At 40.8% G+C, this 13488-nt stretch overlaps 1 protein-coding gene across 10 annotated transcripts in view; it reads left to right on the forward strand.

The window, feature by feature from the left end:
• TNRC6B (trinucleotide repeat containing adaptor 6B) overlaps positions 1-13488 on the forward strand; it is a 135838-nt gene that overhangs the window by 38576 nt on the left and 83774 nt on the right. The window contains exon 1 of one of the 10 annotated variants that reach the window (XM_042050597.1): positions 12630-12897. The exons of the other annotated variants lie outside the window; for them this stretch is intronic. Coding sequence (XP_041906531.1) covers positions 12893-12897 — 5 coding nt within the window. The 5' untranslated portion in view covers positions 12630-12892. Of the gene's footprint in view, positions 1-12629; positions 12898-13488 lie in introns of those variants that run through there. 10 annotated transcript variants of the gene reach the window in all.

The following is a 13488-nucleotide window of genomic DNA, read 5'->3' on the forward strand; positions in this document are numbered from 1 at the left end:
GCATTAAACAAACACACACAAAAAACCCAAACAAACCCAGCAACAGAAAACAACCCTGCTGCATTGTTGTGAGTCTTTCTTCTGCTAAACTGAATAGTTCTTTTGGACAGACTTACCGTACTAAAGTTACAGCATTTTAAGATTTTTAATTGAACTGTAGGTGATACCTGAGAACTGCTGTCTTCTGATACCTGTCAGCTTTATGGGGAGGAATTAACTGCTTAAACTGTATACAAGGGCTTCAGAAATCTTCAACTGATCATTTACAACATGGATATAATGTATTTTGATTAAAGCTAATTATGAGGAAGTTACCCATTCAGAATCCTTAGTACAAGTCATCTCAAGTCCTGTGAAAGAGCTGCAGTTTATGTGCAGTGCATGTGTCACAAAGCTGTCATGGTTGTGCAGCAGCAAAGTGACTTACGCTAAAAACTGCACTTCAGAAGAAGTGAGCCTGCTTGGACTACTGAAGCTGATAATGGCCATCTCAGACCGTGCTCCTACTCTGGCTGAGGGCTGATGGACTTCTTGATAAATTGTTACTTCTTAGTTTTTATGTACTCTGTAACCTTCTCCCTTCTTAGCTCTCTGTGTGTTACACTTGGTCAGGTTATTTTGTTGTGGCTAATACCTTTGGTAAGAAACCTCCTTCCTTCCTTCCTTCGATCTGTGTCATGATGCTTAATTACAGGTGAACATTTTGTTAGAGGTGTTCTCTCATATTTTCATCCGTTATGAAGAGGTTGACCTGAACTGGCATGCTTAAGGAGTAAATATTACCTCCCCACACAAAATACTTGCATTTTACATGGCAGCAGTTTATTGCGCCCTTATCAGTTGCAATAGGGCTTTTACTTTGTTACTACTGGAGCAAAGATTAAGAGGCAAATGTGACCCAGAAACATCTTTCCAAAACAGTCAAACTTCTGTTGATGAGCACAGAGCAGGGACAGGGGCAGGAAAAAGAATTCTGCTGAAGTCCTTAAATTGAGGTTCTGCTCCTAGCTCTAGCAGCATTAATTAGCAACTCTGCCTGTGCTAATAAATTACCACCTGCTGTCACAATCAGAAGTGAATGCACCCTAATCTATGAGTGAAAGGGATTGGGTAATGAAAAACGACTCCTTTTTATGAGATAAATGGAAATGTTTTACTCTTCCTGACTGACACATGGAGAGGTCTGTTTAATGGTAGCTATTCAGACAAAAAGTGAGCCAAGTTCCTACTCCAGTTTAGTAGGAAGGTAAGCCAAGCTGCTACTGCTGTTTGAAGTAACTCAGCTGGCTATTCCCCACCTGTTTTATAGTAATGGGAGAGAAAAGTCTTCAACTCTCTTGACAATTCATACAGCTGGAAGTGATTCATATTGTAAGAAAGATATCAAAACAAGATCATTTCTGTAATTTAGAAAGTGTCATCGATTACACCTACTGAATAGCTTTTCCCTGGCTTGATAGTTTAATGTACAGGTTCTGAGGCAAGTGTTTTTAATGAGACCCTCCAAAATTGCAGTAATGCCAGGATGAGATTGGAACCACTGAGCATCACAAAATTGTTTAAAATTTGGTAATAGTATCTTATTTTTCTTCAACATTTCAGCAGGAATGTTCAATGTCTTCCTGGATTTGTGTTTCTTTTAACTACAGTTAAAAGAAAGTAGTAGCTAAATTGGCCTAACAGGAATTACAGACTCTGAAAGTCATCTCATCTAATACCATGCTCAAAGGGGGGCCAGATTTGAAGGTTAGACTTAACTTCTAAGTTGTATCAGGCTTCTCAGGTTTGTTGTAGAGCTTTTCTGGACAGTCTGTGGCAATATTATTCACCTTCACAGCGAAGAAAATTTCCTAATATTCAGTAAGAATTTATGATCATTGTCTTTCATCTTTGAATGTGCATGTCTGAATGTGGCCCAGTCTTCATTAAAATTTACCACTGTGTCCACTTTTACAGCAGAATGGCTCCCCCCTCCCCCGGCTTAGTTCTGCCGTGCAAAAACTAAGTGAAATCAAGAAGCTGGTTTACAGGCCAGTCTTTGTTTTCAGCAGCCTGCTAATGTCAGGGCCACATGTAAACATCACTGCTATAATGGCACAAAAGAGCCAATCTTACTCTTTCATGGTGTTGCTGAAAACTATAAAAAGGCTGCAGTGGTATATCCTGAAGTTGTCTGGTTGGGTTGGTGAGAATGAGAGACGTTGTTATGAACTACTGCAGTGTTCTTTTGAAGGGTTGAAATTCCATGAAGGTCCCTAGCCATAGCTTCTGCCCCTGTAGGATAAAACATTGTTCTTACCAAATTTAAAGTAAACAGTTAGCTAAAAGCTTGTGCAACAAGGAGTTTGTTTGATGTTTTAAGGACATTTGATATTACAGAAGGTATTGAGACTTGCCTTGAGTGCCATTACAATTTTTTAATTTACTGGCAGTACTGACGTAAGCAGAAGTTGGGTTTTTTTCAGAAGATTCATGCAGCAATTTTCAAAGTAGTCTCCAAATCCTAGTTCAGATTATCAACCCAAGTTCTTTGAAGCTAATGGGAAGTTATTTCTTTAATTACATTCAAAAACTATGTAAAGGCATAGCTGTCTTTATATTGCTGATTGTTCTTTTTGTGTGTAGAATGAGTAGCCCATTAAAGAAATGTCCCTAGACATTTAAGTCCTCTGCCCAACATCCTAACAAGTCATCACAGAGAGATGTGATGGCTGTACCAGACACTTCTGGCACAGGGTGTTTCAGTTCTGTTGGTGTGTCAGACTGTGCTTCAGACCCAGTGATAACTCAGGCTTGCTCTGATACTGGCATATGAGTAGGAGAGTTCTAACTTCTTTCTTTTATATCCTTAGAGATTTGGTAGGATATCTAAGGGTGTGAGACCATTAGACTGAAACAAAATGAAAACTGGTCTAGCTAAGGATTGGGGAATACTTCTGTCACCTTCATAGTGTACAAATGTTTTTACTCCATACAGTGGAGTAAGTAGCAGGACAAGTTTGCATTTGAAGGCAAGTCTACCTGTGTGTTTAAGGGGGCCCTGAGGCACAGGGAGAAGAACTGCCCTTTGTTGTGCAATTGAGTGGGTAGAAATGGATGAGGCAGGAGCAAAATCTGTATCTGTAGAGGCAGCTGTGTTTTAGCCATGACTCCTAAGTCAATAAAGTTGCAAAAGCTGAGACTTGCATGCTTACAATGCAGTACTTCTGAACAATGTGCAGAATTTATAGACAAGCACTTTAGAATGGCAAAAGTTTCATTGTGTTCCATATTTCACCGGTTCAGTGTTACACGTAAATATTTTAAAGTTTTTGTACTTACAATTATAAGTATTACCCACAGGAAAACTCTTGACTGAGTATTCTAAGCAAAAATACTTAGGCATTCACTTCTGTAAGTTAGACTTGAAAATGCTTTCAATTGTCATTTCATGATGTTTTAGACTCCCCATTTCATGACCTCAGTGATTTTATATATTTTTTTTCATCTCAAACCATGAACAAATACAGACTTTTCATATACCTCAGCTAACCTACATCTTAGTGTACTGCTGTTTTGCAAGTATTTTCCTAATATGTGGAAAAAAACGGAAGCCAGATGACTGACCGTTAAGGAATAAAAAAGGAAGTCACACAGAAAAAAAGTCAACTTTGGAAGTGAACTTCCCACTTATGATCACAATGTGTTTAGTCTACAGTGCTGCTGAATAACGAGGGAGGAAAATATTTTGGACAGTGTATATTCTAAGTGTGAATGCTTTGGCACTTCTTTTCTTAGGATTTTATAGTGCTCTATTCCAGATGTCTTGTGGTAAGAACAGGCTAGTTTGTTTGGGCTCTCCCCACCCTCCAAGATCTGCATTTGTCCTGCGTAGGAAGAGCACAGAGCCTGCTTCTGAATTTGCAGTCTCATCTGATCAAGAGACTACTTCACACTTGCCTTTGCAAAACCAGAGAAAATATATTTTCCATTCCAGATTGCTTGATTTATAAATATGATACAGCAAAATAGCCAGAGTAGTGTCAAGTAGTCACATATCCTTGACACCTTGATTGTTTTCTCTAGTTATTCCAGTTAGTAGTAATTCCAGCTGCTAGTGGAATGGAGGATATCCTGATTTGCTGCTGTCTTACAGAGCTTACTGTACTTTGAAGGGGAGAGCATTTGCATACTGATCAAATTCCTAAAATCCCGGGGCCTCTGTATTCCAGATACCTCCACCCACTCCTGTCCTCTGGTCCCTTTCCAGGAATTAAACTATCTACTGGATACTCTATTGACATTTGGAGTTCATTGTCCAATAAATTGGGGGGGGTTTAGGTCTGTTTGATTATTGGCTGTTCCTTTTCTCTCTCTCCCGAAGTTGGCAGCTTCCTCAGGAGCTGCCCGAGATAACTGCCCTCCGATGTAACATTTATATGGATGGCTGAACCCTGCTCTCTTTTCAGCATTTCATTGCTGTTTAGATGGCAACTCTTGGATGACATCTACCATGGGAGTGAGAGAACAGACTTAAAGACCAGCAAGCAAAATCATTTAAGGTAGTGGTAAACTTGGCAGTGCTGGGTTGGTGGTTGGACTTGATGGTCTTCAAATTCTTTTCCAACCTAATACAATTCTGTAAGGGCTGTTAATATTTTTAAGCCCTGTCTAAATTAGCATTTCGTCTATATTCTTAATGTAAAAATACACTTTAGACTAATTTCTGTGGTACCTACACCAAGTTAGTCCTGCTAATTTTGATTTGCTAAGAGTTTAGTTTTTGGACTGCTAGCACAGGTCAGTGACATCATGAATATGTATGAATTACAATCCTAAAACTTTTTTTTCCCCCCTTTTTGCATCCAATGTAAGATGCTCACTGCTTTTTTCTCTGCTTCATTCCCTCAAAAAAAAAAAAATATTCATCAATTCTTTGGTATTTTTTGTGTGTACACCCAGATGAATGGTTGAATATTTCTTTCAAGGAGATGGAGAGAAAGGGGAAAAAAACTACCACTGTTTTTATGTTATATTAATGAGTTTGTGCTCTCTTTTTGTTTGCGTGCAGAAAATAGAAATTTTGATGACCATGTGCATGGCTTAGATGTACCAGAGGTTAAAGTAGAGAAAGGTAAATGGTCTTGGTTCTAAAATGCAGATCCTACCATTGTTGAAGTGACCATTATTGGTTAAAGAAAGGGAGGGAAGGAAAAAAAGCAAGCTCTTTATTTCCACGCAGAAGATATGACTTACTTTGTGTGACTAAAAATATTGTACTATGTGGTAAACATGGTATGAATTCAAAACTTGTTTACAGAGATATCTTGGAGGTCTTAAGCTGCATGGCTCCTCTGGCATGCTGTGATCGGGAGAGCTGGTATGATTTCTTTTACTCCTACCTAAATGGATTGAATTTGCTGAACTCTTTGCCCTAAGTCAAAGTTGTTCATATTTGGGAGTCATACTGGTTTTAGGTTACTGCCTGCATTTGAATATTTGTGACAGCTACAGCTTGTAGAATTTTCTGCCTGGATAGCCAGCTGCTCCTTTCCTGGCATTTCAAACCGAAGGACTGTACATGAAGGCAAATTACTCAGGGAAGATGTTCAAGTCACTTGGAAAGATCAGTTCACAGATTTTTGCAGCAATAAATAGGGCTTTTATTAGAAAAATTAGTCAAAATAGGGAAATCCTCTCTTACAGTAATCCACTGAAAATGCATTCCTTTCATATTCTGCTTTTACTTTGGGTTTTTTGTTTTGTTTTGGGCTGGCTTGCTTTTATTATTATTATTTAACTTAGCATATTATGGTTCCTTTAATGAGAACAAAGGAAAATGGGTTGGTGCCAGCTTCAACCAAGATGCCAGAAATTCCTTTGCTCAAGAGGTTTCCGGCCCAGTGATTGAACTCGGCATGCTAAAACTAAAGACAAGTTAGAAAAATCTGTAGAGAGACTGGGCTATCTCACCAAACGTAAATTAAAAAAAACAAAACAAACCAAAAAAAAAAAAACCCCAAAACAAAGCACAGCATAGCTTCCTTTTAGGTAGGGAGGGAAAAAAAAGACTGAATTAGGATAAGACTTTCGGTCCAAAAATCTTCCTTGTCTTTTGTGAGATGTCCTAAAAGTATTCGTAAGAAATCTGCTTTGAGTAGAGTTCAGGAGATGTCTAAAGGCACCATATAAAGGGGTCCTGTTGTGGTAAAGTATTTGTAGACAGAAAGGTAAGTTTGTTCTTAAACATTCTAACCTGGTCAGATGAAAAAGCTTGCTGCTATTTTAAAATGTTTAAAGCTCCAAGGCTTAAACAGGGTGAAGGAAGGATTTAATGAATGAAATTATTATTCCTTTTGAAATTCATAGTAACAGCTATGGTTGATGGAAAGTCAGTTGAATCAGTCACGTAACTGTCATGGTAACTCACATGCTACAAGTAACAATTAGAAAGCAACACTTGCTGTGTATATGGGTGGGATGACGTACCCTTTCCCTGAATGTCTCTTTATTTGAAAGATGCATGTAAGTGCTTGAGACCAGGTTGGATGGGGCTTTGAGGGACCTGGTCTAGTGGAAGGTGTCCCTGGCCACAGGAGAGGGGCTGGAATGAGATGAACTTTAAAGCGCCCTTCCGAACAAAACCACTCTATGATTCTCTTCTCACTGTCATTAAGAGAATTGCATAAAACAGTTAACTTTCTCCCATTTCATTGATATTTTGGCAGTTCGTAGGATTTTAGGAACTGAAGAGGAAGATCTGTTAGGGTAGGATTATAGCCTTCAAAATCAAGATGCTTCTAAGATCATAATAAAGAGGAGGTTAAAGAAATTCTAAGAATATTAATTTACACAAATTTCATTGCTTGTTATGCTACTGGAAACTGCTTACTTAATGTCCAAGGATATGGATGTAAAGACTCAATGAACATTTAGATGTGGACTTCATTGGTGGGAGATAGTATCTGGGGTCAATTCTTTCAGTTCCTAGAGTAGTTAAGTCTCATGCAATGGGTTTTCATGTCTGTATCTTTCCCAAGTGAGTTTGGAGTTTCTCTTGTCCAGTTCCGGTCAGGTGAGGCAGAGAAGTAAGAAACTATAATATAATTGTAATTACCAATATATTAAACTTCAGTAGCTTCCTAGAGAAGAGACCAAAGTTAATTTCCCCAGTAACAGAAGGGTTTCAGGACAAGACAAATGATTATCTGGTTATGTCTTTTAACAGCTAATCATTGTGTGTGTTTTGGGATTAGCTGCAGTATATGCTAGTTTTTGCCCAGGCACTGAAAGAGGTCTGCATAGAGCTCAATATACTCTTAGAACCTTGGCATCAAAGGAGAACTGGCTGTGCAGGAAGCTGGGATTAGTGTGGAAAGTAGAGGTTCAGTGATGTGTGACAGAGATTCATAGGAAATGAGCTTTCAGTTCTGTTGTTCACCCAACAACCTTGTTAAAAGGCAGATTGAAAGCTTTCTCTTTCTCTGGTCTGGAAAGGGCATTTGGGGAATTGAAGAAGTGGAGGCACAGTGGTAGATTATTTATAGGCTGAACACTGAGGGAAAGCATTGCAGCAGATTGAGGAAAAATTAGGTGGGAAAATGAGTGTTTGCTAAGTTTGGTGAATAAAGTTTTCCTTCTGACTCATTATCTTTTCCTGAGCACTTCGTTAATGTATAGGGTCAGAACTTGGCTTGAGCTTGAAGTCATGTATCATTCTTAAACTGAAGTTTTCAGGCCTGGTATTCTTTCTTTTGTCCCTGGAAAAATATGAATGAGGCCTGAGCTTTAGTATGGCTCCGAAGCAGTGTTGCAATATAAGTTTTGAAGAATAATAATAATAATTCCTAAAATGTGTTGATAGGTGCCTTTGTGTAAGGGATGCAAAAGCTGCTGTAACTTTTTCAGAAACTAAGCAAGCTTTTCCTTTGTTGGATGTTTTTCGTCGTGGTATTTTTCTGTGTAGAAACAATTTACATTACACTTTTGATTACTATCATTAAAAACCCCTGCTAGCTCTGTTTTCTGCAGCATAAAACGTCTTGCTATTTACTAAGTGTGAAAGGGGAGGACCCCAAAACAAAATCCTAGTTTTCCTTAGGAGCGAGTGTTTTGTCCTTGAAAAATGTTTGAACGCTTGAAAGTTTTGCACTCCTGCAGAGAGAGAGGTCATCATTTGTACAATGGCTTAGGTGAAATTGCTGTGAATACTTTAAAAAAAGTATGTTGGTACAGCCAGAATTAGCTATCGTCTTCAATTTTCAGAAGTCTTGGGCTTCAGCGTCTCTGTCTGTCCAGAGAAAATAATTTAAAAGTGATCTGAACTATCCATTATCCAGAATTGAGGCTGTTTTTAATTGTTTCCTTGAAATAAACCATATGGCAGTTTTTAGAGCACACAAGGAATAGTTAAGACTTTTAATTCTGTTCCTTAATTTAAGGGGTTTTCTGTTTGCTTTTTATTATTAGAAATTGTGCAACTATAAAACACAGTCCTTACATACATGTCCCTACCCTGAGTTATGCTTCTCAGTTATGATCTCAGGAAGGACAGGCACTTTTCTGATCCCTCTTAACTTGAAGAGATATGGTTGGTGGGTTTGTAATCCAGGTCGGTTGGACTGCTGGGGACTGGTTGGGGAACTGGTGAGTAATCTGCCTCCAATTATCTTGCATCTCTTACTGCACCTCACTTCTGGGGTTGGGAGAGGGACATCTGGGAGATCTAACTGGTGAGTTGCAGTAGGGTAGAGGGCATGTGGGCTTCAGTTCACTTAGCCAGTAAAATCTGCCTTTTTTCCTCTAATATTTCAGGAGGCAAACTCTTCACCAGCAGGAGAAAGGACAGTTGGTGACAAGGCATTCGTGCTATGAGATACTTGTTAATATTTGAGGTTTCTGGTGAAGAGTTGTGTTAGTAGGAGATTAATTGGCTTTTTCACTTTCATAGTATCAGCTATGAAGAACTTTCTGGGGGAAAAATAAGTCTTGAGTTTGTTGCCATGGGTGTATAGGCAGTATAGAAAGCCCAGTGGGTGGGGTCCAGTGTTGGGACAATGAGGGTGCAGCCTTCAAAGTAAGATAGGACATCAAACTGTAGGACTTTGAGCCCAAACAAAATGCCAGCTCATGAAAAGGAGTTTTGCATATGGACTGGATGACCTCAAACCCTTTTAAAACTGAGTAAAGATCTACAGGTCAGACAGACCAGGTCTCCTTTTTGAGATGACATCTGGAGGGTGTGGATACCTCAGTTCCAGTGGACACTGGAGCATGCCTGTGTACATAATATTGAAGCCTAATTGCTTGATTCTTACTGATAGGTCATCAAAAAGGATGAGCTGTTACTAGAACCACAATACATCTTAATACGAATTTTAAAAACCTATTCCTCTCCTGTCTCAGTTGAGATACGAGCGCAGGGAATCCACAATTGTAAGCATCTCTCTGAATGTGCATGTTTATGTCTGCTCATACTGGATACTGTCCTCATAGGAGCACTGTGAAGCTTCATTAAAGATTTTAAAGTGCTTTATGATCCTCAGATGGAAGGAGCTTAGAAATGAAGTGTTTGTAATCAGATAAGTTAGTAGTACATAACAAGGATGTAACCTATTAACAGTGGCTATTAACAGCCTGTTAGCATCAGAATACTTAATGGTTAGTTTTTTGAAATACAATTGCCCTCTGAAAAGAGTGTGCAGATTTTGTATAAGCTATGTATTTTTATGCTCTACTCCTTTGTTTTCTGATCTACTGTGCTCATTATGAACAGAACTCAACAAACATCCCAAATCAAAACGAAAAACCAAAAACTTTTCGTTAGCTATCTTAATCAATATGCCAGCAAGAACAGGTAAAGAATTTATATCTTTCAAATGATATAGTTTAGTAGAAAAAAATCGATTAAAGCTATGGTTATTTAAGAATTACCCACACTGGCCTCTCTGAATATTTTTGGTTCACTGATAATTTGCTTACTTTTTGATTTAAAAAGCTTTGTCAATAGAACATTGGTAAGGTGAAATTCTATAGCAGTTATTTACACTTGGATACACAGCAACTCAAGTGAGTGCTTGTTTCTGAAAGTCATCACAGTATTATCAACTCCTTGAAGTAAAGGCTTCCAGGACTTCAGAATGGAGAGTTGGCAAACCCTAGTGAAGTTAAGAGGATTTATAGGTCTCAGTAAAACAATTTGGCTTTTGAGAGGGAATAAAATTGTCTGTAGCTTAATGCATACTGTCATACTCAGTGTGAACATGTATAGAATATGTAGCTGAAGTACTTAATGTATTTTTTCAGGAGGGGGATAGCCGTTTCATAGATACGCATATACATTTGCTTTTATGAAACTGTGTGAATCGGATGCCCAGCAGTTGGTTTGGATTTTATCATTAGGAATTTAGAGCAATTGTGGTGTTCTCTTTGGGTCTTGCCACAAATAAGATGTTCCCTGAGTTTTCACCACATTTCCTAAATACCTGTGTTTGGATTGGCCCAGCCACAAAATACTCTAATCTGCTACATCCAGCAGGGCAGTTCTCTACTCTGGTTTAGACAGAACAACCTGAGCAGTTAAATCCAGCTGCATCTATTTCATTTCATTCCATAAATGCAGCTCACATGAGCTATTGCCAGAGTTTCTTGAGCCTGCAGAGATAGATGTTTACAGTGCAGGCTGTAGTCCTGTTGAAGAAATCCTGTCAGTGGCAGAATCCCTGAGTTTCTGTACCTTACCATGAGGGTGGGAGCAAAACGTGTCAGAACTAGAGCCATACTAGCCTTTCATGGCCTCCTGATGAGGCCAATGGCTTACATTCGATGATAATACATGCTAATGATTTTTATTCTTGCTCATAAGATGAGCAGCTTCTGCCCCCCTCAAATTAATTCCTTTGGAGTGCCCTCCCATGGATCTCCAAGTTAGTTCCATTCCATGGTGTTGTCATGAATGAGTGGCTTAGATTGCTTAAAGAATTCCTGTCGGTGGTGTTGGCAAAAGCACCTTGCCTGTGACAAGAGTTCAGGATGCATTTGGATAATGCTCTCAGGCACATGGTGTGATTCTTGGGGTGGTTTGTGCGGGGCCAGGAGTTGGACTCTCGTGATCCTTGAAGGTCCCTTCCAAATCCCAATATTCTGTGGTTCTGTAATTATTGGGAAAAGCAGGTTTTCATATAAATTTGTGAAGGCACAACTTAACAGGGCACAGTTCCCTGTGTTGCTTACTACATGGATGAAGAGGGAAAATCAGATCATAATCAATTTGAAGAGATTTGTACAGAGGCTGGGAATACAAAAAGATAAGAGTGCAAAGGGTAAGGGAGACCCTCCCGTTGAATCGCGAGGTTCAGAGTGGACCCGCTTGCCAAACTTAGCCTCACACTTTATCAGTGGTTTTATGTCTAAAGGATTTAGCAGCACTTAATCATTGGCTAATTTTACACAGCATGATTAAGTAGAAGTTAGTATAAGCACAGCAGCAATATAAACTGTAGATCTGAGATGGCAGTATTCATACTATACTTGCTATAGCTTATTTAAAGCAATTCGCACACGCCCAGACACAAAGTCTGTACAAAGGTGTACATGTTAAAAATTCCCCTCGTGTTCAGGTGGGCTTTGGCTTTTTTACTTTGTACATAGTTACACTGCATAACTGTACAGAATTAAAAACTTGTATATTTTAAGAGTTCTACCCTGAGGGTGGTCCCGAGAGCTTCCCGAGCTAGCTGTCATTTCCCTCACCAGGCATGGTTCCATTACAGAGTCAGCTCCAGCATTTCCTACCTGTGTTGGGCTGACTCAGGGGCAAATCTCCTCACAGCAGGATCGTACACGCGTCACCATATCCTTTTGCTGAACAGTGTTCTTTACTGTTTCCGTACATTCAGGGTAACATCTGGAAACAGCCTGCAGATTTTTTTATGTTACAGGATGCTGGGATTCTCTGTTTCAACTGTTAGAGCAGTTATCTATCGAAATTGTGGGAAGAGGCTGTGGAGTGTCTGCCTAATGGCTGACTTGCAGCCTGAGACTTAAAGCGGACAAGGCAGCAGGAGAGACCGAGTTTGCTCTGCTGTCCTGCGGGTGTTGCCGTGTCTGGACCTGGATCTGGGTTTTATGCGTGCGTGTGGTGTAGGCAGTCTGGTTACAGCCCGGATTAACTTTGGTCTGAGCATGAACCTCTTGTCCTTGAGTCAGGAGGGCGTTGTGCTTACAATGGGGGTTCCTCTCCAAGCGAGCGCTGGGGTCGGCGTTCCCGGTGCACCGCAGAACAGCGCGTGTGGCTGGAGGGACTTAACATCCACCATTCGCCGCCTGTCGGCTCTGCAGCCCTCATGTGGAATTAGCATGACTGGCTGCTGGCTTTTTAGCCTTTTTTAAAGAGAGAAGCTCCATCTGGGCCTCCCTCCGTACTCTCAGGGCTCTCCCCCATTGTACCCTCCTGGTGCCTCGCCTCTGCCCGACGAGGGCGGGGAGCAGAATGCCGGCGAGGCGCGGGGCTTGGCGTGGGAGGCCGTCCCGGTGCGGGCAGGGCGCTGTCCCTTTAAGGCGGGGGATGGGCCGGGCCCGGGCGGTGAGTGACAGCGCGCGCGGGGTCACGTGAGCCGCCCGTATTTGAAGGTCACAAAAAAGCTGCTTCCTTTAGAGAGAGCAAGAGGGAGCGAGCAGGAGGGAGCGAGAGGAGAGAGCGAGGGAGCGCAGCCAAAATGGCCGACGGAGTCTCTGCTGGGTTCTGAACGTTTGAAATAAAAAAAGAGAGCAAAACAAAAAAAATTAACAAAAAAGGAAAAAAAACCTAAACAAAAAAGCAAAAACACAAAACCATTTTGGGATTTTTTTTTTTTTCATTTCCATTTCTACCTTGTATGCCTCAACTCGCTGGATTTAAGCACTGCTGCACTTTATGAGGTTAGTGGTACGTTTATGTTTATTGGTTTTACCTATCAGTAGATTTTTTTAAGAGCCTGAGCTGTCCGTTTCCATCCGTGGTTTTGCAGAGGTGTCTTTTCTAGCACAAAGACTTGCTTCAGATGTTGTCTGCTTGTACGTAAACGGCACTTTTAGTGGATTTTGGGGGCTTTTTAGAAGGAGCTCTCCGTACAAGTGTGGTGTGGGTTTGGAAGATTTTTGTAATTTAAAACGCCTAGGCAAATTACAGAAGATCGTTTGTATTTTCCGAGCTGGTAAAGTACAAGATAGTGCTGAAAATCTTGTTTTATTTAAATAGAGGCTTTTAAAAGAGTGATTTCTTCCCCACAGCACCCGGAGCTCTTAAAATCTGCTGCAAAAATTTGCATGTAAAAGACCGGGCTTGCATTCTTTCTGCAGCTGGGTCGGACCGAGGCCGGCTGGGGCCGAGCCTTCCGCGGGAGCAGGGACGGAGCCTCCCCGCCGAGCCCTGGGGAGCGGGTGCGGGGGCCCGGGCTCCGTGCCGGGCCCGGCGCTGCCGCCGCGGGGCTCCCGCGCGGGCTCGGCCGGGGCTGGCGGCCCATCCGGCGT

The sequence above is a fragment of the Corvus kubaryi genome, unplaced genomic scaffold, assembly GCF_017639235.1.
Source record: "Corvus kubaryi isolate FWS band 111438036 unplaced genomic scaffold, C.kubaryi_AGA036_p1.0 74, whole genome shotgun sequence".
Lineage (NCBI taxonomy): Eukaryota > Metazoa > Chordata > Aves > Passeriformes > Corvidae > Corvus > Corvus kubaryi.